Source organism: Battus philenor, unplaced genomic scaffold (assembly GCF_028537555.1).
Source record: "Battus philenor isolate CCGP_79_NKW_IND1 unplaced genomic scaffold, ilBatPhil1.0.hap1 SCAF_6, whole genome shotgun sequence".
NCBI classification, from domain to species: Eukaryota; Metazoa; Arthropoda; class Insecta; order Lepidoptera; family Papilionidae; genus Battus; species Battus philenor.
In genome coordinates, this window is record NW_027181726.1 from 7,890,571 (window position 1) to 7,918,129 (window position 27,559).

Below are 27,559 nucleotides of genomic sequence, written 5' to 3' on the forward strand. Positions count from 1 at the left end.
GAATTCGATGTAGTTGTAAGAACTAAAATGTTAATAGTATTGAACGTGCACAGAAATTATATAATCAGCATTCAATCTAGATAAATAAAACTAAAAGTGAACAAGTCGGTATAAAACTACCTTGTTCTTGCTCCTGACTGGACAAGTATGTAATACATGCGATTTTTAACATAAAATAAAATTAATGAAATAACTACTGAACTAAAGTTAAGTTATACATATACGTCAACCAGAAGCCATTTTATACCACAAAACGACGAGTAACGCTTGGAGCACACAACATAATTAATCTAGACGATCAGTTTTCTCTTTAATAAAATTAGATCAAAAAATGTTTGGCAACGCGATTTTAATTTTTTTTTTCAACTTTCTATCGTAAAACAGAAATTTTTAGACATAACTGTATAGAGCACAGACTGATTTTATTATAAAATTTTACCATCGGTTACTTAATTACATGTTTTCAATAAGTATTTATTAATTTAAATCAGTCGAAAACATTACTTTAAACATGTCACCATTGAAACGTTATTTATTTAAAAAGTGGTTATATAGATAAAGTAAACGGTTAAGGATAGAATATTTTATCGCCTTCAGACATACAGGATAAAGTAATGTCGTGGTTAGACGTGGAATCAGCGCCACAGGCATGGTGCGGTTGGTGGGCGTACTACGGCAAAACGGCGCCCCGCCGCTACGTGCGCCTCGTTCGCCACGCAGTCTTCCCGCGCGGTCCGCACGTGTGTCTAGCGTTTTTATACATCGCTCCTCAAACATTCAAACCGAATACGAACTAAACGTTAAAGCCAAAGTGCCGAAACTACCAACAAAAAACTGTATGTGTCAACACTTTGTGCCTCATCGTGCTACATTACAACACTAACCTACAGTGCAACTATTTCAGTGCTCCAACTATAAGAACTTTGATTGTTTTATTATTTACTTCCTCGATAGATTAATTAGATTTTACATGAAACCGGAGCGTTTAAATTAATGTCTGGAATTTATTTAAAGTAGTTCTCTGTTCAAATTACAACACATGGCTGATACAACATACTGAATGGTAGGTGAAAACAATTTTGTGTTGAAAACTCATTTAAAATGTTTTGTTTAGCATATTGGTTTAGTTAGTCAAAGAAACTTTGTTATAGTAGATAAATTAGTGAAGCGAGTTACATATGCATGTAGCAAAATATATAACTTGATTGTAAAAACTTCACCTTTAGCGGTTACTTTATATGTGTTAAAAAGTCGTAAGGAAAAATATTGTATATTAGTTAGCTACCTATTACAACTTAATACCAATTAAGGTAAAAATAAGGATCTTTAAATTTGATAGCGTTAAAGATAATAGTTATATTTTTAAATTTTTTATTATGGAAAATATACCACGTAATTGAGTAAGCAATTTAAAATCATTAAATACACTAATTCTAACAAATATCATTATCTACCGCTGAAGTGGAACAAGATTATGCACTATGGCCTAGTGATGTTAAGATAAGGTACTGTTAACTAAACGATGTTAGTCTACAAAATGTATCAAATATTAAAGAAAAAATTTTTTGTATATTCGAAAAGAAAAGAACTCGTAAACTTTAACGTGTAAACTAAAAATAAATTACTTGTGGTTTTTTTGTGAAAAAAAAATTTTCACTTTTTTTTCTTAAAATCAGGAACGACCGATAATCCATCTAATTTCTTATATTTTTTATTATTTACAGGTAGATGATTTAACATTATCTAATATTAGGTAATTAGTACTTAACAGATTACTCCCATAAAATGCAAAAAAAAACTAATTGCTTAGTCATTTGTCTGTTACATAAGGTCCATAGTCCCGACGTGTAAATACAAATTAGATAGACTCGAAATAACAATATTAATCAAATAATTACTAATTGTTATACTTTTACAAAAGTGTTCATTCATATGAGTTTCATATATATTGTAATTTTCTTGTGAATCACAGCAACGCAGGTTGAAAAAATTAATTGGTTTACAACTCTTTAAATTCTTTTGTTGTTACGTCTAACGCTTTTACGACTGATAATCAGTAATTTAGTTTCGCTTTGATGACAACTCTTAATATTCAAATCTTTTTTTCCTTTATTTGCTCCTCTCTCTCCGTCCCTCTCTCTTTCTCTCTTACTCTCATTCGCTCTCTCCATCATTCAAAAACGTATGCGACATCAATATTAAATTTTAAAATTTCAATGTTCTTGTAATGAATATAAACTTTAGAATTCCCATACGCGAGCAGGTTACGTTGCGTTCCAATTGTAATAACATCAATTGATTTAACGCTATTTTAGTGGGAGGAACTAAACGAGGTCACCGACCGGCAATTATGTTCTCCTTAAGACTTCTCCACCATGCAACACGTGTATAATGGATTTGAACCATGAGTCCAATATATTGAAGTTTATTATTGAATATACTTGACATAATTTACTACAAAAAATACTATAAAGTACAAAATAACTTAAGCGAATAGATTTCGATGAATATTAAAGTTACCCACTTTTAAAACTTTCTACTTTCCACGCTCTAAAAACATATTAGAATCATACAATGGTTATGAATAGCGCAGTGCGATAGAGATTTATCGATGGAAACCATTTCGTAAGTATTTACGTTAATTTGAGGCAAAAATAAAATCTAACCTTATTTGAACGTTTTTTAAGGAATTAAGAAATATCATTTGAAATTTATGTTAAGATCTGTTGTAAGAGCAAAAAGAATAGTAATGTATATTGGAGATTATTACAAAATGGAATAGCACAGAAAGCAATTATCTACGTGTCCTTTCACTTACTTGTTGTTAGCAGCATGCAATGTGTATAAAAGCCCATTGGGAGCACAGCAGCCGGTGTGCTACAGAAACCGGTCTGAGAGGAATGAGACCGACTTATACTCAAGGCACTACACAATATTGATCAATCGATTTTTGGAACGCTGATTAAAATTGTATTCGTGTAATGACTGATTATTCGGAATATATTACATTGTATACTTTTTCTGAAATTTATTATCCCTTCAAGTGCTATTTTGAAAAAAAATTATAGTTCTTATAAACTATATCATTTAAAGAAATTAAACTATCTTAAAACATTACAAAATTCGTTATGGTGAATGAGACTAAAAAAGAAACGACAAGAGGTGAATAAAAAATGTTCGCCATTATTTTTATCGAAAAATATTGTAAAAATGTTATAAAAATATGATACCGGACAGAATTGATGTCTACAGTATGATAATAATTTTAAATAAAATCTTTTCAGTTATCATTATATCATTTGATAAAAATAATAATCGTCCTCCGGTTCGATTACTGAGCTATAAACGAAGTACATTGATAAAACCATTGCCATTTTTAAATATTTGCCATTATGCCCCACAATGTTATTCATCAGCGAATAACGGTTATAAACGACCATTTTTAAACTTTTGTCAGTGTAAATCTTAAAGCTAACTCAGATAGCTTAATAATATTCATCTAATTAATAGGTAGTTCGGTAGATGGTATGTTCAACACAATATATAAAATTAGATTATTTTTATTCATATCGTTTTCATTAGGTAAATGTAATATATATATATATATATATATATATATATATATAACAAATGATACAATGAACAAATGATATATATACATATAACAAATGATTTGCAAACATTGCAAAGATAGCTATTATTACACACAGGATATACTTAACACCTTATGCCTAATATTAATTATATAAATTCAAGTTTTAATTTATAAAGATTAGACCATCTGTAGACAAACACTCTTTTCTTGTGACAAACCGAGGAGATTGGGTTGTAACTATTAAAAACGCGACACAACATTCGATTAATAGGCGCCGATCCAATCGATATTGAAGAGTTTAAATAATTGAATTGGGCTCGATATACACTTTTTGTATCACAGCAATTTATACTGTAAGTTTAAACTAGACTCAATTTTTTTATCGCAAAAATAAACGAAAATCAGTTCGAATTTATTAAAATTAAAGCAATGTTCACCCAGAAGTTTCAATTCTTCTTCACTCAACCGAATTAAAAGGTAACATTATAGTTGTTAATGAAATAGTATTTGTAGATTATTTTGAATCTATCAACCTAAATTTAACCTTGAAAGGCTAAAAGTAATGGAGCAGTGTTTTTATACTTTACAACTTTGCTATTATTACAAAATTTCATGTTGCTCAAGTAGATATTTTTAAGCCTATTTCTCAATGCGATATGTCTATTACACAAAACGTTTTCGGGCTACTAAAGCAAAAAAAATCGGCCAAGAAATGCTACAATTGAGTTCAATTGGCGTGTCTGTACATAATAAATGTCAAAAACATTATCTTCTTTAATAAATAGTTTATAACACTTTTTATTTAATTTTATCTGTTTATAATATAGCTGGCAAAGATATTAGAATACTTTAAAATAATCCCCATGACAATCATGTAAATCAATTGCGAGAAGCAGTGGACCCATTCTTCTTTGTAGTTCTTCTTCATGGCGTTTTCGTACACAGTCGCTGCTCCTTCGGCACCCTGAAACCGTATTACACCGATTTTCTCTTTTAAGGTAGGGACAGGCGGGTTGTCCTGACGAAGAAGGTTTCTGCTGCGTGGACGATATTCTCGAACTTTTTTCAAAACCGTCTGCTGTAATCGTATTTTGGTTTTCGAAAACAGTTGTTTCATAAGAGCCTGTGTTCCCAAAGAACGACATTTTCCCTTCCCTTTCTCTACGTTTCTTCTTTTCTTAATTTTTGTAAACGATTCCTCTCCGATTTCAGGATTAAACAATAGATCCAAGTTTCATCACTTGCATAAAGCACCGACGTCAAATTTTATTACTATTTCTCGGCACCAACCTCTACTAGCTTAAAACTTTCTGCCTATATAAACGTGCAAAATATTATATATATATATTGGATTTGACTCGTGCCAGTGCCCAAAATTTTAACAAATTTCCTGTCTAATCCTATTGTCAGGCTATCAAGTACCGTACACTTTCTCTACTGGAGTCTTACGGATACTGGAGGATTTTCTCTCACTTGTAATCAAAGAAATTAGTTGGACCACGATTGAATTTGTTAAATCAGTTGAGAATAGTTACTCAAGATAGAACTTCATCACTAAAAGCTATCTGAAATACAATGTCAGCTTCTTTCTGACCGCAACGAAAATTTTCCATGTTAAATTCTTAAAGAGGCTGAAAAATAATATTAAAGCTCCGGCTAGTTCATGCAAATAATGGACAAAATTATGTAATATTCGTGAAAAAAGATTAGTAGGTAGTGGTTGTATTTTCGAACCAACGTATTAGCCTATTACATGCTTTATTACGTGAGACGAATAAAAATATGTTTTTGAAACCTGTCAGTGTACATTATTTTTAAGGAATTGAAAGATTTACGTCGAAAAATAAACATCGATTAATATGAGATATTGCGGCTTGAAATTATTATCAGAAATAATTATAAAACAAAGCAAATTACTTTCCTTAGTCAGGTTTTAAATTTTTTTAACTATATCAATATTTAAGATAACCAGGAGCGTAAATGAAAAGTTATTTTTTGACGATTTACATATAACAAATTTATATTTTTAATTGTACGCTTACCAACGGTTCGTAGCTAATAACAATATTTAATTCGTGCAAGTGAGCCAATTCTCAATCCAGTTAGTATTTCTTAACATTGCAATAGTAAATGTCTATAAAGTTGCGTTAAAGTGGCATTCTCTTCTAAACAACTACGTTTATATTAATTTCAAATAAAATATGCTATCTTTACAGTGTTGGTGAAATTTTATTGCTTCTTCGGGAACACTTTTCTCTATACTTAATTTCAGATTTAAATTATAAAAAAAAAACTATATACCTACACTCATGCTATGATAAGGTTTTGCATATAATCTTTTATTATTCATGATAGCTGTAATTTTTTAATCCACACGGTTTTTTTTACATGAATAGATGAAAATTTGTTAAAAATATTAGCCTACTATGTTTTTTATAAATATGTGGATATATTATTTGTTTATAATGATCTGCTCCCTGCGGCGGTTCAGCGGACCGCCATTAACCACGATTTGGCTATAAACGTTTCTCTCTTACAGCTCTAAACGCATGTCCATCGCAACTCCGCTTTGATTACATTACCTCCTCGGCCAGGCCATCTAAGTTCCTCCTGGTTTCACCGGCTTTTCAGGGTTATTACGTATAAGCCAATATTCGTTATGTAATTTCTTTTATGATAAATCTTGGTGTAATAAAACGGTATCAAAAGTCAAAACTAGCATTTTCAACCTGCGTGTAATCTGAAAATCTAACGATTTCACATTAAAAAAACATTTGTTTACTCCGGTGCCTATACTTCATATTTTGAAGCATCAAATTAGAAATTATACGTTTCACCTCTTACTACTTATTGCTACTCGGACTGTAATAATTAGTCACTATTTGATATAACACATCACGTGAACCTTGCACATGATAATGTACATTACTTTAACCTGAAAAACGAAATATAGAAATGTATGTGCATTAGTGATGAGTAAACGTATAAGTATTTTACCAATATAAACAACTAAACGGGCTAACTAGAACCCATGGTACCGAGGCCGACAGTAATCATCAAGCGTAACAACAAGCGTTCATTTATTAACCTTTTCTCACCGTCAATAATTTAGTCAGCTAGATTTTTATTATTCTTTTGCAAGAACCCTGTAATTTAAATGTGAGGCCAAAGAACAAAAATATAAATTTGTGTCAAAGTCTAAAACTATTTGTTCCCTAATTGAATTAATAGTGCAATTTAGATAAAATTAATTTTATTACAAATTTTTAAAATCTGTTTACGTTAAATTTATCAGTATCTAGTTTATTAATAATTAGTAAGGACATTATAAATGGCTTTTCCCCAGCGCAAAACTCTCAGAACACCTGCATATTTCTAACGAGATACACTTTTAAGTGAAAAATTACCGTTTACATTTACACCGTAATTTACATATCACATAATATGTAGTTTTAATAATTTTTAACTGCCACGTAGATATTAAGTATTTATTATTTTACAGCGGCCCGAAAACTTTGAGACTTCCTTGACTGGTCCTCGTGAATCGAAGCCAAACGTGTACGCTATGAATGATCAGGTTAGTAATGGAAACCTTTAATTTTGACAATTTTCATAAAATTTTGTAACCCTTTGATCCCATTAAGGTGTGGAGCATTTATTAAAAAAAAAGTATCATCATAGTTCGTTATAATATTAGCAAAATCTGTGAATGACTCATCATCATCATGACAACCGATGGCCGCCCACTGTAAGGTATAGGCCTCCCCTAAAGAACGCCTCGCTGGCCAAGTCTTGTTTATGTCAACCTTGATTATCTTATCGGTTCATCTAGTAGGTAGGCAACCGTGCTACGTTAACCGGCTCGTGGTCCCCTCTCGAGGACCTTTCTGTCCCAACAGTTGCACGAACGATGTGCCCCGCCCACTCGGTAACCTTGATTTTTCTACGGATCTCCTCATTTATGATTCAATCTCGCAGCGAAGTTTCCAGCAAAGTTCTCTCAATTAGTTGTGAATGTTTACTAGAAGTAAATATATTTATTTCAGCGACTCAATAAAAACTTGGTAATTTCTAGAATCCTAAAAGCGCCACTAAGTTAATCACCGCTATTTTAAAAAGTCACCATGACATAGACTCCAAAGAGGATTTCTCTAAGAAGAACGCTCTCGATGAAGTCGTTACGTTCGTAAAACTTTACATGTAGATGGGTCATTGCGTCCTACTCAAACATGTGGATTTAATACACAGCTTTTTAATATATATCCAGAGTCGGGAAGAAGCTTAATTATTAAGAAGCTGATTAAGCCTAATGGGAAAAGAACGTGTAACTTAAAAGTAGACATTTTTATTCTTCTGTGCAACGATATTGTCTTTCACAAAATAAAACAACTTGGAAAAAAGATGGTAGAAAAACGGACGTGCTGGGCCATAAACCTCAGTCATGAGGAAGTAGATAAGAAGAAAGCTAGAGGACCTGTCGGCAAACCAACTGTAATACTTGAGACAATTTGATCTGAGATGTCTTCTATTCTGATGAGATTGTGTTTAGATTTTCGTATCTAAGAAAAATAGCAGCAGTAAAGTTGTCGAAAATAGAGAAAATCCTATGTTCTCTGTTCATTCCATAAGATGAATGAATAAAGTCCCACATATTTATTGAAATTTGGTTTATTGTACACATGCAAAACATCTTCAAAAAGAATATCACTGAAAATACCCCGCTCCTTCACCCTTTTACGGTATAATATCCAATGACAAAGCTATAGAAGATCAAGTAAGGCTTAAAAAGGGAAAGTATCGTGGAATGATTATTACATTCAGTGTATATTGAATCGGTGACAGTTGAACCAGTGTACAACAAACTTAGCCTACAGTAGACATATAACTGGCAAAACACACGATGTTTGAAAACATATTATCTTATCATAATAAGACTTCTTGGCATAGAAAGAAATAATCCTTGTACTATGGGCCATAGTCGCATTTCGCGTTTCAGTGATTTCCTTTGTCACCTACGAAAATTGTTGGTAATTATGTTTACACACTGAACAGCTTTTTTAAGTAGAATAATAATCCCACCATCTAAGACTGCATTAAATAATATAAGATAAAATCATGAAATAGGTATATGGACCTATAAAGAACAAGGACTCGATTATAAATTATAAACAAAGTTAGTTTAATATACATTTAACCTTTAATTAAAATAGATTATGTAAAACATCAACTTTAAATTTGGTCAAAGAAAGACTATATAAGACTAATGGTCATAGAAAGACTATCTTCTAGCGATGTCCTTGCAACTTAATTAAATTTATGTATTTCGTTATTGGAATAATCAAAGTAAGTCATTTTACCATACTTATTCTTGCTTTTAAATTGATATAACATAATGTAAGTAAATAAATAGATTAATATTAGAATATTACTACGATACTCTATTATAATACATGAACGCAGCTATTAAACGAATAACTTAACAATTTATAAGAAATTAAAATAAAATCAGTTGAACTTGTATATAATTGGCTCCAAATTAATTTATTTAAAATAATGCTGAAGTCGTAACCTTTTGCTCCAACATTTAAAGTAAATACCTTACGTATGTTTCTGCTGAAAAATAACGGTAAGTGATCCGCTGTTAGCTAACACCGAAACATTATTAACTGAGAAATGAATCAGGAATACAACAGAATGTATATTAAAATTGATTTGATAAAAGTTGCTGCTACCGGACTTCATAAGATTTAAAGTAATTTCACTTATAATAATAATATTTTTAAGAATAATAATAAGTTTTTTCAAATCGAAAATGTTTCGTAGTTTCTATAATACAGTAATTGGAAATATTTAAATTGCTTTAACAAAACCTTAAAAAGTGTGAATGTATAAGTCGTTGTCAGAAAAAAACTTTAAACTTTTACATCTATTTCCATTCACCTATATATAGCCATCATTCTGAAATGTATTACATTTTTTTTGCTATTGTAATATGACAAGTTATTTTTTTTTTGGCGTTCATAGTTTGAGGGGACAGATAACAAACAATAATTAATTTTAAAATGTAGTAATTCAAATTTTATATATTCACACCTTTAACCGATATAGTAAGTAAGTTTTTACGCCCAGTTGTAATTATCCTGTATACAAAGCATTTTTATTACACATACTTCAAATATTATTTTAAAACTGATAGGTTACCTGGAATGGTAGCCTAGCGATAGAGAACTGGAAAATGCGATCGAAGGTACTGGGTTCGATTTCCAGGATACAGTCTTATATATTAATTATTTTATAATATTTATAATAATTTACATTACGTATTAATCATACAGGATTGCCACTACTCACAAACAAGTTTCAAAAGGATGGGCAGCAGCGTCCTCTGCGTACAATCTGGTATACATTGCGATCGTCAACCCTATTGCCGATAAAATAAAGAAACTTAAATTGATATCTTGAAAACGATTACTAATTTAAAAAAAGTAAACGAGTTTGCGGATCCTAAACAATAAAAGCGTCTATTTCTTTTCTACACAAATAAACATTACTACGCCTAAACAAGCCAGTAACAACTATGTACCCGACCGCAACAGAACCAAAATTCGGATTTGTAAGCACCGTAGCTGTATGCGTTCGCTAGACAAAGTTAATACCAGCAAAAACACAACCTCTTTATTAGTTAGTCATGACGCCGTGGGTTTTCGACTTGTGTTTACTTGTCACCTAACTAAAACTACCTAATAATTTTTAAAAAACGAGATTAAATCTTGGGCAAAACAAGCAATCATTAATACTAAAAAGGTTTCATTCTCTACTTTTTCTACTCTGAACTCATAGAACTGACATGGGCACAGGCAAATGGGTTGCAAAAAATAATAAAGCATTTAAACTAAGTAATTACTAAAAGTTACAAAAATGACATGCGATGAGTGGTAAAATTGTAAAGATCGTATATGTAAGGACTAGAAATTAAGGCATGGTTTATACCTTAATAACATGTAAATAATGACTGAAATTATATTATTAATTTAAAACAGTGATCATCAATGACTATTTCTTTGATTGTGTTCAAAGAGGTACATTTCGTTACGATTGTTGACGCCTTCTACTATTATCCGTCCGTGATAGTTGCTGCCAAGTGCGATTATATAACAGAACGCTACACTCTACTCTATCAGACGAATATACTGTATAAATTCAAAATATGTTTATTCAAGTAGGCGTTCACACGCACTTCTTTCATTCATTTTAACTTTATAAGTAGTTAGCTGACAACGGTTCCGAATACTTATCTGTTAAAATCAGCCGGCCAGAAACTCAACACTAGCTCTTTTAAAATTACAATTGTACAATTTGTATATGTTTGATGTACATATTAATATTAACCATGGAATTGTCGGGCATCGGAACATCTTAATATGATGAGCTTAGCTATTATGTAGAAACTGTGTAGCACCGTACTGCTGTACATCTGGTGAATTTCTTTTTCGACTCGTGTAAAAAATCACTGGTACGGATTTTCAAACATAAGGACATCGTTAAGTTACCTGGTTATGGTGGCCTATGTCCAACATATATATGCAGTGTATTTGTCTATGTATGTGCAGTGTACGTCTAAAGGCAGAATTAATGACGATGATAGCAGTTGTTATTGGAACAAAACAATCTCACCTTCAGAACTTGAGTGTAAAAGTCTATTTTTTATTAACTAAAGCAAGATCCATCGTCATCGATAAGGGTAAAGCTGCATTGGTTACACCATAAACAGTAACTAGATAATGATTTATTCGAAATAGTTATCTTTGTAATGTTCATTTTATTTACCTTTTTTTCAGACCTTTCATACGCCTTCTTTCGGGGACGAAGAGTTTGACATTCCTTTAATGCACGGGCAACATGCGCCAAGTGGTGTAGTGCATGTCACTCAAATACAGTATTCGCAAATACACCATTCTGCACCGCAGGTTTGTTTTTAACACTATCAAAATTTAAATTAATTGAAAACTTGACTTCTACTGAGATTATTCAATAGTTTTTGAAATAATATGATTTGATATTTTATTTTTTTGGATAGCTGTATACTATATATACATATTACAATTCAAATATTATAGAAATAAGTTTTTATCAAACACATCCCGGACCTTATGTATTATTTTTTCTTTTATACTTTTTAATGACATTCGGATATTTATAGTATTATGAGATGTTTATATAATAAAACTAGAGACCAAATAGGAAAGACAAACTTGAGATATATCTGAATATTTTAAAATTGATCCAAAAAATGAGTCACACATAATTTCACACTAACGGCGTCAAGCTAACTTTTATCCTAGTATTTTATAACATGTAGAGTATCGTTCAAAAAACGATTTCAGCTACAAAAAATGCAATACAAAAATTTTAACAAAACCTAATCGCGTTGAAATTGAAGTTACTTAAAACTTTTAGAACAGACCATGCGAAAACAGCAAGCTCATTTCGCAACACGCATAAAATAAGATTACGAAATCGTAAAAGCCATTCTATTTCAACAAGCTATAACTTTGTTATTCTTTCTTAAATTATTAATATAATTTTACCAAACATATTTCTGTAACTGGATAAAATATTGTTTGTTAATTGAATAAATTATTTTTATTTTTACACTTATTACCAACTTTAACATATAAACGTTATCATTTTACCATTCCTCAAACTTCTCTTTATCGATTTTCATTATAAATATGCGAAATATTAAACAAACATATACTAAACAAAAATAAGTTACCTATTTCAAGCAAGTTATCGATTTGTAAAAAAAATCTATTGTGTATAAACGGAAAAAAATTACGACGTGATTGTGATTTAAGGAGAGGATTCTTTAGGTTATTCGAAACATACAAAATTAAAAAAAAATTTAAAACGGTTGGTGTTTTCACTTTATTTAACCATTTAATTACGCTACTTTATTATACACAGCTAGCGATAAGAGACGACGATAAACATGTTAAAATAGAAATACATCACGATAATATTACCTTCTCCACATTGGATACCCATCGGAGGTCGGTTACGTTAAGGGGCTATAACTAGTCGATCAACATGACAACTTGAAATATTTTTTCTATGACCATCAAACTATAAAAATATTATTCATATTCATTATAACAATTTCTAGAATTGTATTTTTGTTGTGTTACTATAAGTATAAAAATTTATTCTACTGTCATGTCGATACCTATTTTACGAAATGCGTCCTCGATTATCTGCCCTACTTTTTAGATTGCTTTTATTGAAATTGAATTGCTGTTCAATGAATATCATTTACTACTTTATGTGAAGTATTTATATATTTAGAATTTATATGTGCTGATTATTGTATTTTACTAAGCATAAGAATTATATTGTGTATTTACATATAAAATTTCAATTTTAAATGTATAAGTAAAAAAATTTAAGATAACGTGCCAATCAAAATTATTAATTTAATACAACTAAGCCCTTCCGCTGCTTTAATAAAAGGTCATTGATACCTTTTTTTAACAAAGAGCTTTCCTGAGAACTAGATTCGATGATTTTTCGTCTTTTTGAATATGTTATCGGTATAATTTTTTTAAAATAAATTACAAAATTAGGAAAATAAGTGATATTCATTAGTGCGGAAAGTAAAGCAGTTACTCTGATTTAGCATCTGTTTGCCGTCTAGTGTGTCTGATTTGTCCTGAAGAAAAAGTGTGATAGTAAAGTGTAATTAACCGGTATCGAATATTGAATGGTCAACTTATCTCTTACTATTGTTATCGTCATAATCATCGCTTATAGTTGTTGACAGTACATATCCTCAATAATTGTGTAGCTCGATTTAAAAAGCCATATTGCAGTTCTTTCTATAGCATTTCTTCATTAGTTATTGTAGACCTTGACCAGTTCTCCACTGTTAGACCATTATGAACAACGCTATCGAACAACTTCCATTATAACTCAGTATCTATGTTTGATTTTCATCACAAGTAACGATGCGATTTCGGATCCCTCATTATTGAGGCAGTTGAGTGATAAGAAACCTATGTATTTCAGTCGATTTGTTATGTTCCCACTTTACTAGGTTTTTCACATTCTCATATTGAATTAAGACTATTTAAATTTTATAAATTTTAGTTGGAAATAAATTTGCGTTTGGAGCCAGTTACATTACTTGATAGTACCGGGAGTCGGCAATTCCGTAGGTAGAAACTAATATTATAAAGAAAGATCTCTATTACTGAATTACTTTAATGGCAAATTTGCTATTTATTACTCAGGAAATAATAATAAATAGGTAAGCTGAATCCTGGAACAAAAACTTTGAGACACGGTGATCAACTTTTGCGTTACAGATAATATATATAAGTACAGTATATTTAATCCCAAATTAGTAAACGAATTGTCCCACTTGAAGTCGGACAAGTACTATAATTAATATGCGAATTAAGTTCAGATTCAATAGATTTCTATTAGAACTTAAAAGAGAAACCAAAAGCCTGGCTTATAAGGTTGCAAAAAAATCACATGAATAACAACGTAGTATATTCAAAACACAATATTCCACATAAAATTAAAAAGAAAATTATCACGTTAAATGGTAAAATAACATTCCGAAAGAACAATTTAACATCGCTAACGTAGAAAGTGTCCAAAAGTTGTCATCCAAACTTTTTTCTGAGGAATAATGCTCCGAGCATTTTTATAATATATAACTATGTAATGTTATATTTATATTTGAAATTGTTTTATCAGCGTGGTATCCACATTAGCAAAGATAGATTTTTTTAAAATCCATAAATTGAGGCATATTTCTATTTAGTAATGGCTGTTAACATCTCTGTTACATGTTATTGATTACTATTAATCATTATCGAAGTCCTTTTATATGTTAAAAATTCAAAACCAGACCAAACATTATAGTACACCATTTTAATTATTAATCATTGTTAGGACAACAAATTTACAAAAACAGTCATTTCAAATTTATATTCACATTTCCTTGTTGTCAAAACATTATCGTTTCTCATTACAAACATTTCATTCGATACTTTGGCAACATTAATACAAAAACATCATTACTTGGTTCAGCTGTCACTTGAACATAAACGTCAAGATTTTGTTCTTTTTATCCTTTACTTTAATTTTAATTTGCATTCGTTCTTATTAGGATTCTAATCGATTTATTTTAAAGTTTTATTTTGTTTGGAAACCAACGTGATGTGATTTCAATAACATATGTTTTAGATTATTGTTTAATTCTGAAAATTCTTCATTTGTAAAGGTTGGCATGATGAACCCGGCTCAAGATGGTTTAGCACCTCCAGGTGGTGCACCTTCGTATCAACAACCTCTTTATTTACAGGAACCTCATACACCGGTTACGTCACACAGGTTTGTAACATAGATAAAGATTTTTGTATCTACTATATTTAAGTATCAATGTCAAACACGTTTAAGTAGTAAGTAAAGTGGGTTGTGAGTTTTTTAACTAGAGATGGTGTCATATTTTAATAATAGTTTGGTTTTCAATTAAAAACTAATTAATAGGTTAAAAAATAAGATTAACGGGTGAATTATATTCCAATAAATTATGCAAGTAAAAATTAAAATGATATTATTTTAATAATATGAATATGATTATTAGATAAAATTGAAATCAATAATTTTCCATTTATAGTGGTGCAGGAGCTCCTGCTGGTAACTATATAATCCAGCAACAACCTGGAGGCCAGCAACGACTTCTAATGATGCAACCCTCACAAGTGATCAGTGGTCCACCAACACCTAGCACTCCAAGCCAACAAGGACCTGTATATGGATCACCACAACAAGCATCACCACCTGGAACAACAAGTGATGATTCTGACGATAGTGTTCCATCTCAACATTCCCAGGTAAGGCTGATAATTAATATTGCAATGATTTTTAATATTACAGTTTTAATACATCTATAAAAATACTATACTATTTGTTTTGGTTTTCATATAAATGAGTTGTGGTGCTTTTCTTTTATTAAAAACTATTAGCAAAATAAAATAATATTAATAGATAATAAAAAGTCACTCAAACTGGTTCACCCCTTATAATATAAATTAATCAATGTAGGAAAAATAGTTATTTATATAGAGCTGACACTAGAAGAGAAGATAAGCTTGTAATACCTTCTTCTAGGGTCCATAAAATAATGTCAATGAATTATCAATTTAAAAAAATTATTTTGCTTGGAAATGAATTAATCTTACTACTATGTTAAAGGTAGATTACAAAAAAAAATTGTTGTGGACTCTTCACAGATAATAGGTTTCTATTGGTTTTATTTGAAGTATGTCATTATATGTCAGCTTGATTTCAATCTAATATTTATCAAATTGAACGCTTCTAGGAATTCTTCATTCTTCTATAAGTGATCATTGTTAGTGATCCTAAGTGGATCATAATTAAGTAAATTAATAAAATTATTATTCAGATTAATTTTTTTTTTAAAAACGATCAATATAATCAGTTTTGTATCTGGTGATAACTTCTGTACCAATTTATCTCTAATTTGTGTGAAATTATTGAAATTTGTAACAGAGTTTTTAACTACTATTAGAATTTGATATAAATTTTTTTGAACCTGCAATAAGTTATTTATAACCAGTTCTTAAGTATATATAACATGCTTCTCCAAATAACGGTCTGTTATTAAATATATATGAAATCAAATAGATTAATGCGGCTGTGCTGGTTCGGTACATTTTGGACCAACTTTTCGGCCTATTTTCCATATTCGGTTAAATCCAATATTTAGTGCATTTCCATTTTATAGTTTTAACAACATAAGTACTTCATGATTTCCATAAAAAATCGGTTATTTGCATACCAATTATTTTTCAATCGCTTTTCTCTTAAATGAAAATGTGTTATTTTATACTAGGGAACTTATTTTCGAAGCAATTTAGCAACATAACAACCAAGTTTGATCATTCATTTTATTTTTACTTCTTTATTCTAACTATTATTTAAGTTTTAGTTCATTGGCATACAAATTTATTTTAAAACCATTGAAAACTTATCAGTTGTTATAAGAAATTACTATTAATTGGTTGTTTGTTGGTAGTTGCCTGGTGATGCGGAAAGTCTACTGCCTATCCATTATTGCTCAGCGAGCCGGCAGCAACAAACTACGCTTCATCAGGTATAGGCAAATTTTATTACTTTCCTACATTAGTGTTGCTACATTTCTGTTATAGTTTTCATTTTATTTGTACTGCCAATGGACTATGAAATTAAGGACACAGACATTATAATTTATGTTATTACAAATTTTGTACAGATTGGTGTAAGTAACTTGGGCGTTAAAAGGTCATCTCCTGAACCAATTGACAATGGTATTATCCGTGGACAAATGCAGAAAAAACCAAAGGTTCAAAAAAAGAAGAAAAAACGGGATCCTAATGAACCTCAAAAGTAAGTAAAAACTAAAAAAAATAATGGAAAATATGCAATGAATGCAAAAAATGAATATGAATGCATCTTTTTAGGGTATGTTGTGCTATTCTGAATTATGTATTCTTTTTTAGGCCTGTCTCTGCCTATGCTTTATTTTTTCGAGATACTCAGGCAGCAATTAAAGGTCAAAATCCAAATGCTAGTTTTGGAGAGGTGTCTAAAATTGTAGCATCAATGTGGGACGGCCTTGATTCTGAACACAAAAGTGTAAGTGCAATCAAGGATATAAATACATAATAACACAATGAATAGTGCTCTGAATTGATTTTCCGTTATATTACTTCTTTTCTCAAATTTAACACAGGTATACAAACAGAAAACTGAAGTTGCGAAGAAAGAATATCTTAAAGCACTTGCAGCATATAGAGCTAGCCTTGTTTCTAAGGTAAATTATTTTTGTTTTATTACTTATGAATATACCTTATTATGGCACCACAAATATATTATTTCAACTTCCAAGGTAAGTTCCTACATACATTCAGGTTTATTTTCAAAGACAACTATTCATAATATGCTCAACTATGATAGAAGGTAAGCCATAAAATATTATTGTCTTAATAACATTTAAAATGCATTTTAAAATTCCAAAAAAAAGTTAATAACAGATGAATGCTGTATATGTGAAAGTTATATTTACTTTGTGATGAAATCGTTTAGATTTGGAATTGAACAAATGTGGGAAACAGATCCCTATAACCAGTTATGTTACATAATATAACTATTTACCACTTTTAACTCGATAACAAAAATTGTGACTGAATTTATTAATGTAGTATTAATAAAATTATACACATATATACAGAGGTAGGGTAAGTATAAAAAGAACGCAATACATCCTGAATTTTATAAATTGAAAATATTATGTACTGGATAGGCCACCCACTAATGAACTGACAAAATAATTAAGGCGGGATGTCGCTGGATGCGAGCAGCGCAAGACCGATCATCGTGGTTGTCTTTAGGTGAGGCCTTGCAATGACCATCTTATTAACTGATATGATGATGATGATAATATACAACTTATAGAAAATTCTCCTTGTGGAACATGTTTAAAAATCCTTTGGTTTATGATCAAAATATTAAAGATTTGTATGAATATAATATATATTTTGGTAAATTATTTAGTAGTAAAAATATGTATCTATAATATTATTATTATATAAAAAATGTTTATTTAATGTGTATCAGAAAAGCTTTTTTTACATATGGAAAAAGTGACATTATAGTTTAGGTGGATTTATGAGTGTTTTCTTAATGAATCTAAAAACATTTAAGCCGAAAAATTTACCATGATAATATTTATCTCTATTTGAAATAAGCAATATATGAATATCATAAGACGCTTCAAAAACGGTTACATATGGTAGTTTTGAAACCATTATTTTGCAGGCCTCTCCAATCGATAGGAAAGTACTCAATCTCTATAAACTCTTCATAAGGCATTAACTTAATGATAATATTCTAACGAATCCATACAAAAAAAAAAAACAATAAAAGGATTAATAATTTCCATTTAAAATTTAATTTTGAATATTTTTTGCATGTACCCTCTATTGGTTTTATCTGAATTAAAAAGTAAAAATAAACGGAAACGTAAACACTTAAACACTTCTACAAAGAGATTTCTAATAAACTTTACAAACTTTCCTTGTCAACATCGTTGCATTTTTCTTTTCATATTATAAAAAACGGGCGTTTTATTACAAAAAAAAAAATTAAATTTCCGAAGAAATTGACTTTAATAAACTAAATACAGAGTTTTCAAAAATAACTCTAAATTAGTTCAAGCGTTTTTATTATAGACCAAATTTCAATACTAAAGCAGAAACTTGATAGTATACTACTAAAAATGTTATAGTCTGTCATCGTTGATGATTGTTTTTTGGAAATTAAGAGAGCTGAAGAGCTAGAGTTTAATTAGTTCTGGCGGTTTTACAAAACTCCACGTTGCCATTTTCGAGTTCCAGGCTAGCTGAAAGAAACGACATAGGAAAAGAAATTCGTAATGAAATCTAACCGTTTTTGGAAAGATACTGGAGACGATAATATCAAAGTACCATCTTCTATTTTTATTTTTAAAGTGTAGAATTTCTTTTAGAAAATAACGACTTTGCTAGAAGCAGTGAAGATGGAAACACAACTATCGCAAACTCTCAATTTCTATAAAGAAATATTGCTCATTTTTTATTAAATATACCTGAGGATTATCCGGATGATAGTCCGGAATTATTACATAGATGGTGATAAGTGTACCAAACATCGAAGTTAGCGGTTACGCTTCTTACGGATAACATTTGTTTTGAGTAAAAAGTTCTAAAGCTCATTAATAAGCTTGTCAGAAAGAATTATACCAGATAAACACTTTTATATAGATTTCTTTGACTGAGACATCAAAATGTTCTCATGAACTGGAAGCTCGTAGCCCTTTAAACTATAACGTAGTAGCCTGCCAGTAAAATTGTTGCTAGCTCTGGTGCTTAGTTGTATATTACTTTGTAACTTTTCTAATATATAACAATAACAGGTGCAACAATTAAGGCTTTTCTCCGAAATTTGTAATTCCCTACACTATAGAGGTCATGAGCAAAAATTTTTATTGTATGCCAATCCTGTTATAAAACATTGTATCAAGTATCATATGCTTAGGTGCTGACCATTATCTTAAATTTTCATAGACATGCTACAACCTACATATATCAAAACATTATGTGTGTATATATATATATAGCTTGAACATTGTTATTTTGAAATATTAATGACATTATTAGGCTTATTTGGAGGAAATTTTAAAAAAATTGATCTCTGGACCTTTTGACTATGAATGATACAAGTAGTCGAAAACAGAATTGATAAAAAATATATCAATAAGATATATATGTATACGATCGTATCCTCCCAGTTGTCTAGGAAAATATGATAGTTGAAGACAAAAATCATTGACAGCTATATTTATAAAAGGATAGTATGAGGATATGCGTAGGTATACGTAGACTTTATTAAAATCAGCAGGGGGAAAAAACATTCCACCACATAATATACTCTTCCAGACCTTTTGTTTTTACCCTACTACGACCAGTTCGGACTACTCGAAAATCGTATTTATTTATGCTTTTTACTCAAACATTGATGTTTTCTTTTTCACTCGTGACTCCAAAATTAAAGATTAAAATGAAAGAATTGAGATGGGATAAAAATATATATATATGCAACCCGATGTGTGACGATCTCGTTTGACGCATCGTATTAAAATTAGAACAAAAACTTCTTATATAAAATTCGTTCGACAGTGCACAGTATACATTAAAAAATTCCATAAGGTATTAGATTATATATAGTAATAAAAATAGACATTGAAACAGCTTGATAAAAACTGAAGGATAATTTTAACGACATCAAAAAAATCACACGTATTTGCTTAGCTACGGCGTTCTTCAAATAGTAAAAAATAAATCTTACTACTTGACGACAAAAATAGGTGATGCGGTAGTGCTTAAACAAGGATTCCTGATAAAAAATTGTTTTGAATTTACACTTTAAGTCTATAACAAGTTTTCAATACTATTTCGAAACAAGACAGTTGAAAAAATGTATATTTAGCTTTAATTTTCTTTCATTTAGCAAATTAAAAATAAAAAAAATTGCCATATAAATTGTCGATGGAAGATATGCAACTCGAGTAAAAACTCAGTTTCAATCCAAGCAATATCTATTTAATATTGTAAGTTTTCTTTAGTTTTAGAAAACTAATGTTTATGCGCCTGTTCAATTATTGTTCAATGTTATTAAAATGCCTGTTTTTGGCTTGCAATCAGAATTAAAAAGTCATTTCTCATTGAAATCACAGAAATGGTCTATTTCAGAAATTAATCAATGTTTATAAATTATTAATTCCTCAAAAATTCTGCGTTCGCTCTTAGTCATTTTAATTGCTGTATTTGTAGAATAGCTTTTGTATTTACAAACTAAATCATTTCAACTAATATAAAACTTCGTTCAATATTTTTATTATACGACGTTGGCAGAAATTTACATATCGTTTCTGAACGCTATCATTAAAGTAAATTTTATGTTGGCAACTCTCAAATGCTACTCGGACTTGCGCAAAGCGTACCGCAGTTTTAATATAAAGGAATACTTTCGCGTGGGATTGAAGTGTATTTACGCTTAAAGTATTAATAAATATATGATATAAAATATTATTGCGAATTTAACGTATTAAATACTATATTATCACGATTTGTGTTAACATATCTTTGTTCTTTGTGTTTTACAAGGTAAAAGATGAGAGCTTTTAGCACTTAGGTCTCGTGTTAAATATTTGTTTATTTATAGGCTACACTGTAAAAATATTTGTGTATACGTAAGGTCTTATTTTAGTTCTGACAAAGTAATTTAAATGTGCATTAAAAACCACTAATGTTATACAAAAAATGTAAGGCTGTTTGCTTTTTCTCATGATAGAGCTTCACAGTTCTTGAAAAGAACAGCTACCGATTAAACAACAAAAATGACTGAAATTGGCTAATTCAAATTGTTTTAGAATTTAGTGAGAACAATCCAAAAAATGCTGTATTTTAAATTAAGTGACTTCTTCATAATAATTTTCAAGAACGTTAAATATTTAGTCATTATTATATGTTAACAAAAATTTCAATTGTTATTTCGATATATTTTAAAAAAATATGAAAAAAAATTCTTACTAAATGTTAAGTTAAAGTTTCTAACACTTGGTATATTCTTTTGATTGTTTGTATGTGAACAAATTTAACAATAAATTTTACCTTTTATCCAGTGGCGTAGCTAAGGTATTTGGGGCCTGGGGCAGATTGGGGCTTGGTTTCCCCCCCCCCCACCCAAAAAAAGAGTAAATAATTTTAAAATTCAACACAGAATGTAGTTAATATATAATTTTTTTGGTTGAAAATAATAATAAATATATATAAAATAACTTGAGATCTTAATAAAATTTATTGGGAAAATTTAAAAACAAACATTCCTCGCTTTTTGGCCTGCAAAGTCATTAATCACATTTTCAAAATCAATAGTATCGACTAGTTTGAAACACAGATATGTGTTTTTGTGATTTAGGGCCCTTTTAAAAACACTTTATGTGTTTCGCGAAAGAAAGGCTTAAACACTGTGTATATTATAACCGTTTACTTTTTTTTATGTTCATATTATTTAAAAACTTTTAGCACAAAAATAGTAAAATTCGATATTCTTTTTATGTTATTTATTTTAAATTATGGTTTTCATTTTTCTTTTAACATTTCATTATTCATCATTCAAAAAAATTATTTTCAACTTTGGTGCCCCCCCTGCTTGTGGTGCCTGGTGCGGCCGCCCCGCTCGCCACCCCCTAACTACGCCACTGCTTTTATCATACGCAGGTTGCAAATAATGATGCTCCAAAATGCTCACCTTAAATAATCTGCCATTGTTGCTTCCCACTAAAATGAAATGTTTAAACTATTGTTTAAGCTCTTACCAATCTAAAGTAAAAATTGTCTTTTTAGTACTGTATATTCACAGTAGGAGCCAACCAACCTTTGGGTACTTATATTTTTACTCATGTAAATCCTTTATGAAATGACACATTAAAAAAGGAGAAGTAGCTTTTTTCATAGCTTAAAATTTTCAAAGGTTTATTTGCCAAATATGAAAAAAAGCTTACCAATTTTTATAAAAGTTAAGAATGACTGTATTTTTTCAATACAGGTTATCATAAGAGATAAATTTGCTTTGAATGCAACTTTCAGCAGCTACATAATAAAGTTTAATTGCCTATATAATATAAGTTATTAAACAATTACAATATGTGGTTTAGTACATATTCTGTTGAGTAGTTTTTTGGTTAAAGTGGTAGCAAAAATAGCATTTAGTAGTTATGAATGAAATTAGGTATCAAAGCATGATTTTATTGTAATTTCATTTATTTTTCGAGTTAAATAATGACTTAGTCACTATTTAATCATAAAAATTGAATAATTTGAAATGCCATTTCTTTTTTTTTCTTCAACTTACATTTATTCTCATTTAACAAACTTAACACTTTCTATAATTAATAGATATCTTATGCACAATACATATCCATTCCTTCTGACTTGAAGAAACAGAATGTCATAGGCATATAATATAATTTAGTAAAAATTATGCTCATATCTACACAAAATATCTGTTCTATATAGATTTATTTTAGATAAATTTAAAACTACCCAGTACATTTTTATTAATGTATTAAATATTAATGGTATTAATGTATATATTTATTTGTCTAGGGAGGAGAACAAGAAAGTCAAGTGATGTATAATCATTCAAATTCTAATTCTTCATATGGAAATTACTATCAAGGTCAAAACTATGGCAATGGACATTCCCCACAAAACTATGTACCAAATACTACACCTCAGGCATTTTCACCCCAAAATTATACAGGCGGAGCATCTCAATCTACATACCCAGGACAAACAGCATCAGGATATCCAACAAACCCCCAACAATCTTCCCAAAACTATCAAGGAACTATGGGACATCCTGCACAATCATACCCTGTAAGTTTTTTATTACAAAACAAATTATTTTTCAGTAACTTAAACAAAATTATAGTATATTGTTATGACATAAAGCTACTTTGTTTTAGCTTTCTTTTAACCTACATTAAATTTGCAACATTAACATATTTAAAAATTTTAGGTAATTGAAATGGCTGCAACATTTTTATGTCAACTGTTTCAAAACAATAGTGAAAATATTATTTCTTCTATTGCAAAATATACTAGATGAATAATTGTTGTCTTATTTATTGCTATATGATATTGAAAACTCTTGAAAGATATAATTTTATCTTAATGGTTTCAAATTTAATCATCTAGGAATAAATTTAATTAATTTTGGTGTATTTTAAATTGTACTAACATTTATATGCTTAATCCAATATAATAATTGTGTTGCAAAACTCATTCAATGTTCCTCAATTTCTTACAAAGTACTCACTAGACAATGTGACAAATATTAAATATGTATTAAATTCAATATCACATAAATTTTAATGAATGTTTTAGGAAAAAAAATTATTGAAAAAATTGGAATATTCTTAGACAACTTTGTCTTTTTAATGTTATAGGGAGTAACAAGCCAGAGTCCTCAGGGATATCAAGTAAATCCTGCTTCATCTCCTCAAACTTGTCAGTCCAACATTGCTCAATCACCACGAAATTATCAGCCTGCACAGTCACCTAATAACTTCCAATCTCCACCTGGTGTATCACCTCCTGGATACAGACAAGTTCAGGCACAGAGTCCCCCAATGGGTCCCAATCATACTGCTATGCAATACCATCACTCACAGCAGGTATGTGTAAAAATTGTCTATTTTTAGTGTACTTCCTCTATTTTAAAATACTAGTAATTCATTTATTCAAGTACATTTCAAACTAAACTTTTAATGCAGACTTCATGTACCTTACTACTTACTACTATCTTACTGTTTAGTTTAGTTTCTGAAATTATATTTAGTTATGACATGTATTCCAATTCCTTTAAATGTAAATAACTTTTACTTAGATGCAACAAGCACATCAAGTTCAGCAATATCAACAACAGCAACATCAGCAGCAACAACAGCAACATCAGCAGCAACATCAACAACAGCTTCACCAGCAACAGCATCCACAACAACAGCATCAACAACAACATCAACAACAGCATCAGCAACAACAACAACAGACACAGCAGCAGCAGCAACAGCAAAATCAGAATTCAAAAAATGAACCTCATTCACCTAATAACAATGGTACTCCGGGAATGCCCCAGCAATCTCCTGAGGTAAATACATTTAACTTATTTCTAGATTCATATGACTAAAGTTGTAGTTAAAAATCAACAATGATATTCTTAAATGGTTCATTAAACCGTCTTTTGCTAATAAAATATGATTGTGTATCCCTAACCCTTAATAACAAACAGCTCACTTGATCATTTTAAAGGTCCTAATGTTATTTTCATATTATTTGACCTTAATATTTCAATCATCACATTTTGTAATACTTTTTTTATTGTTACAATGTGAACAGAAACATAACTTCTTCATTATTTCTAAGTATTGTTTCAGCAAAATGAAAACCGGAGTACACCATCCTGTATTCGACAGGGCTGTACCAATCCAGCAATTGCTAACAGTGAATGGGAAGATGAGTATTGCTCCAATGAATGTGTCGTCAGTCACTGCAGGTTAGTTCTAAGTGTTTTATTAATTACCATGTTGATGTCTAATTTATTCATCAAAAATATAAAAATTCATTCATTCATATTGTTTAGTTTTAACATTCAGAGACAAATATATTCTAATCATTCAATGATTTGTTTATAACATGATATAGTTATAAATATACTAATTTACCACTTAAAAGCTTGTTGAAAGTATTAGTATGTTTATTATATTTAAATAGATAGATCAGTAAGAATTGCAATTACTATTATGCAATTTATGTACTTATAATTAATTTCCAGAGATGTCTTCAGCTCCTGGGTGGCATCCAACACCAACAACCAAATTCAAAATTTTTCGGCAGTAAAGTAAAATATTTTTTATATATTTAAAATATATCTGAATAATATAAACTACTAGTGCTATATAACTAACAGCTATTTAATTTTATTGTTGATACTATTTATTAATTAACTATTTGATGTAAAGAAATTTATTTTATGTATCTGGTTATTAGGCGATTCTATGTAAAAAGTAGTTACTATTTTCAAATATTTTTTTCAATTATTATAATGTAAACACAGTTTGTGTTAACAAAGTAGTTTAAATGTTCTAGGACTATTGTATAAATAATTTAATTTTAGAAATTACGAAACTGTTTATCATAAGGCCATAAAGAGAATTTTCACTCGGAACCATAATTTTAGGAGTAAGTTAAGTGCCTCTCTGGTAACTATTTCAAATATGAGCAGCAATGCAGTCTTAAACAGAGAAGATTGTGACTTTCTTTCTCATTTTTAGTAATGATTAGGACCTTTTTAAGAAACTCGAAGAATAAATTGATGAACTTGTACAATATTATAATCTAATTTTATTATATTTTTATACATGAGTTTTAATTATGTTTTACAAAGAAACCTGGAAACATTGAGATTTATTATATTTTAAGGCTTGTAATTAATTTTGTTTTTACTTTTCACCTAAATAATAACAGTTTATTTTACTTGAACCTTAAAGACTACATTTTTATTAACACCAATATTCAAATTATCAAAAAATAATTTTGTCCATTCATATTTCTAAAAATCGCTTCATGAAGGTTTTCAATCAGTGTTGTTTCTGTTCAATGTAGCTTACGTAAATTTAAAATCTATGGAAAATTGATATTAATGTAAATACTATTTTGCCTTAAAAATTACTATTCAAGATATTGAAAATTAGAGAGATAATTAAAATGGTTTGTTAATTTAAGGCAGTAGTAAAATTGTAATTATCATTTGAAGTAGAACAAATGACAATGTCCTTTCCTTGTAACATAGTAATTCTTAGTGGCAAAAACATGTAAAAATACCGATATTAAACTTGTTAAATATATAAAGAAGAAGAAGAATCTAACTTCAATTTTAATAGCTATGCTTATATTATAATATTTTTTATAATCGACCACAATTTATTGCGCAAATTCACTGATAAAACTTTGTTATTAATCAATATCTTTGTGTATATTGATATCACTAATTTCAACACATAACTAAACAAAGTAGTCTTAAATAATGGCTAATATTTTCATCCACTAGGCCTCGACGTAAAAGTCAAAAAAGTATAAAAAGCCTTTGTGTCTAGATCGATAGTTTGTCTAAAGCATAGAATTGTTATTATTACTATAATAAGATGTCAAGTAGGCGAAGTGATGTTATTCAGTATTATTTTAGTACCAACATGCATAAAAAATTTCAAAATGTAATACAATAGAAAAATAAAACAAAGTGACTGCAGTTTTTAAAAAATGTTTATTAAATAGGCATTTTATATTTTGTGGTAGAATGTGATATGTATCAATTTGTATTGATGTTGTTAAAATATTTTAATATTTCTATTTGCATGATTTTTCCAAGAAGCATGTCTTCTGCTATATTTAGAAGACATTAAAATAGTTACAATAATATAAATAAAATATAAATCATAGCAAGCAATATCAATTTATTTCTAGGAGTTGTGCTTAGCATAGGATTTTAGCTGGACCAAAATTTCCTTTATATTCAAAGTAAAATAAGATACATTAAATCTTCTTTTAGTATATATCTATTGAATTTCTAAAACTGTAAATAATTACTTGCAATAATAGATATAACATTAGCTAGGTCCATCATAAGTCATGTATTGAATTTATTTAGTAGTCACATTAGATTACTATTTAAGAGCAAATTTGCATAACATATTGTAAAATAATGTATAAAAAATAACTAGAATGACTT

General features: G+C 29.4%; 1 protein-coding gene and 1 long non-coding RNA gene across 5 annotated transcripts; one reads left to right on the plus strand and one right to left on the minus strand.

Annotated features, from left to right (window-relative positions):
• Positions 1-717: 717 nt before the first annotated feature.
• On the plus strand, positions 718-27,554 carry LOC137930307 (TOX high mobility group box family member 3-like). 4 transcript variants are annotated; one of them, XM_068773536.1, is made up of 14 exons: positions 718-1,063; positions 7,098-7,172; positions 11,434-11,562; positions 14,889-14,998; positions 15,285-15,501; positions 16,707-16,784; positions 16,923-17,056; positions 17,170-17,305; positions 17,403-17,483; positions 23,377-23,649; positions 24,222-24,449; positions 24,662-24,922; positions 25,198-25,327; positions 25,607-27,554. In XM_068773536.1, exons 1-14 carry the CDS (start codon positions 1,061-1,063, stop codon positions 25,669-25,671), a joined length of 1,920 nt encoding a protein of 639 aa, XP_068629637.1. In that variant the 5' UTR covers positions 718-1,060; the 3' UTR covers positions 25,672-27,554. The 4 variants fall into 4 exon arrangements, with proteins under 4 accessions (XP_068629637.1, XP_068629638.1, XP_068629640.1 ...); XM_068773537.1 differs by having other exon boundaries at positions 25,209-25,327; XM_068773539.1 differs by lacking the exon at positions 16,707-16,784.
• On the minus strand, positions 4,415-11,698 carry LOC137930308 (uncharacterized). The gene is made up of 3 exons (XR_011108903.1): positions 11,423-11,698; positions 9,947-10,016; positions 4,415-4,559 (listed from the first exon to the last, which is right to left on the minus strand). It is a non-coding gene; the product is annotated as an uncharacterized lncRNA (long non-coding RNA).
• Positions 27,555-27,559: the final 5 nt, after the last annotated feature.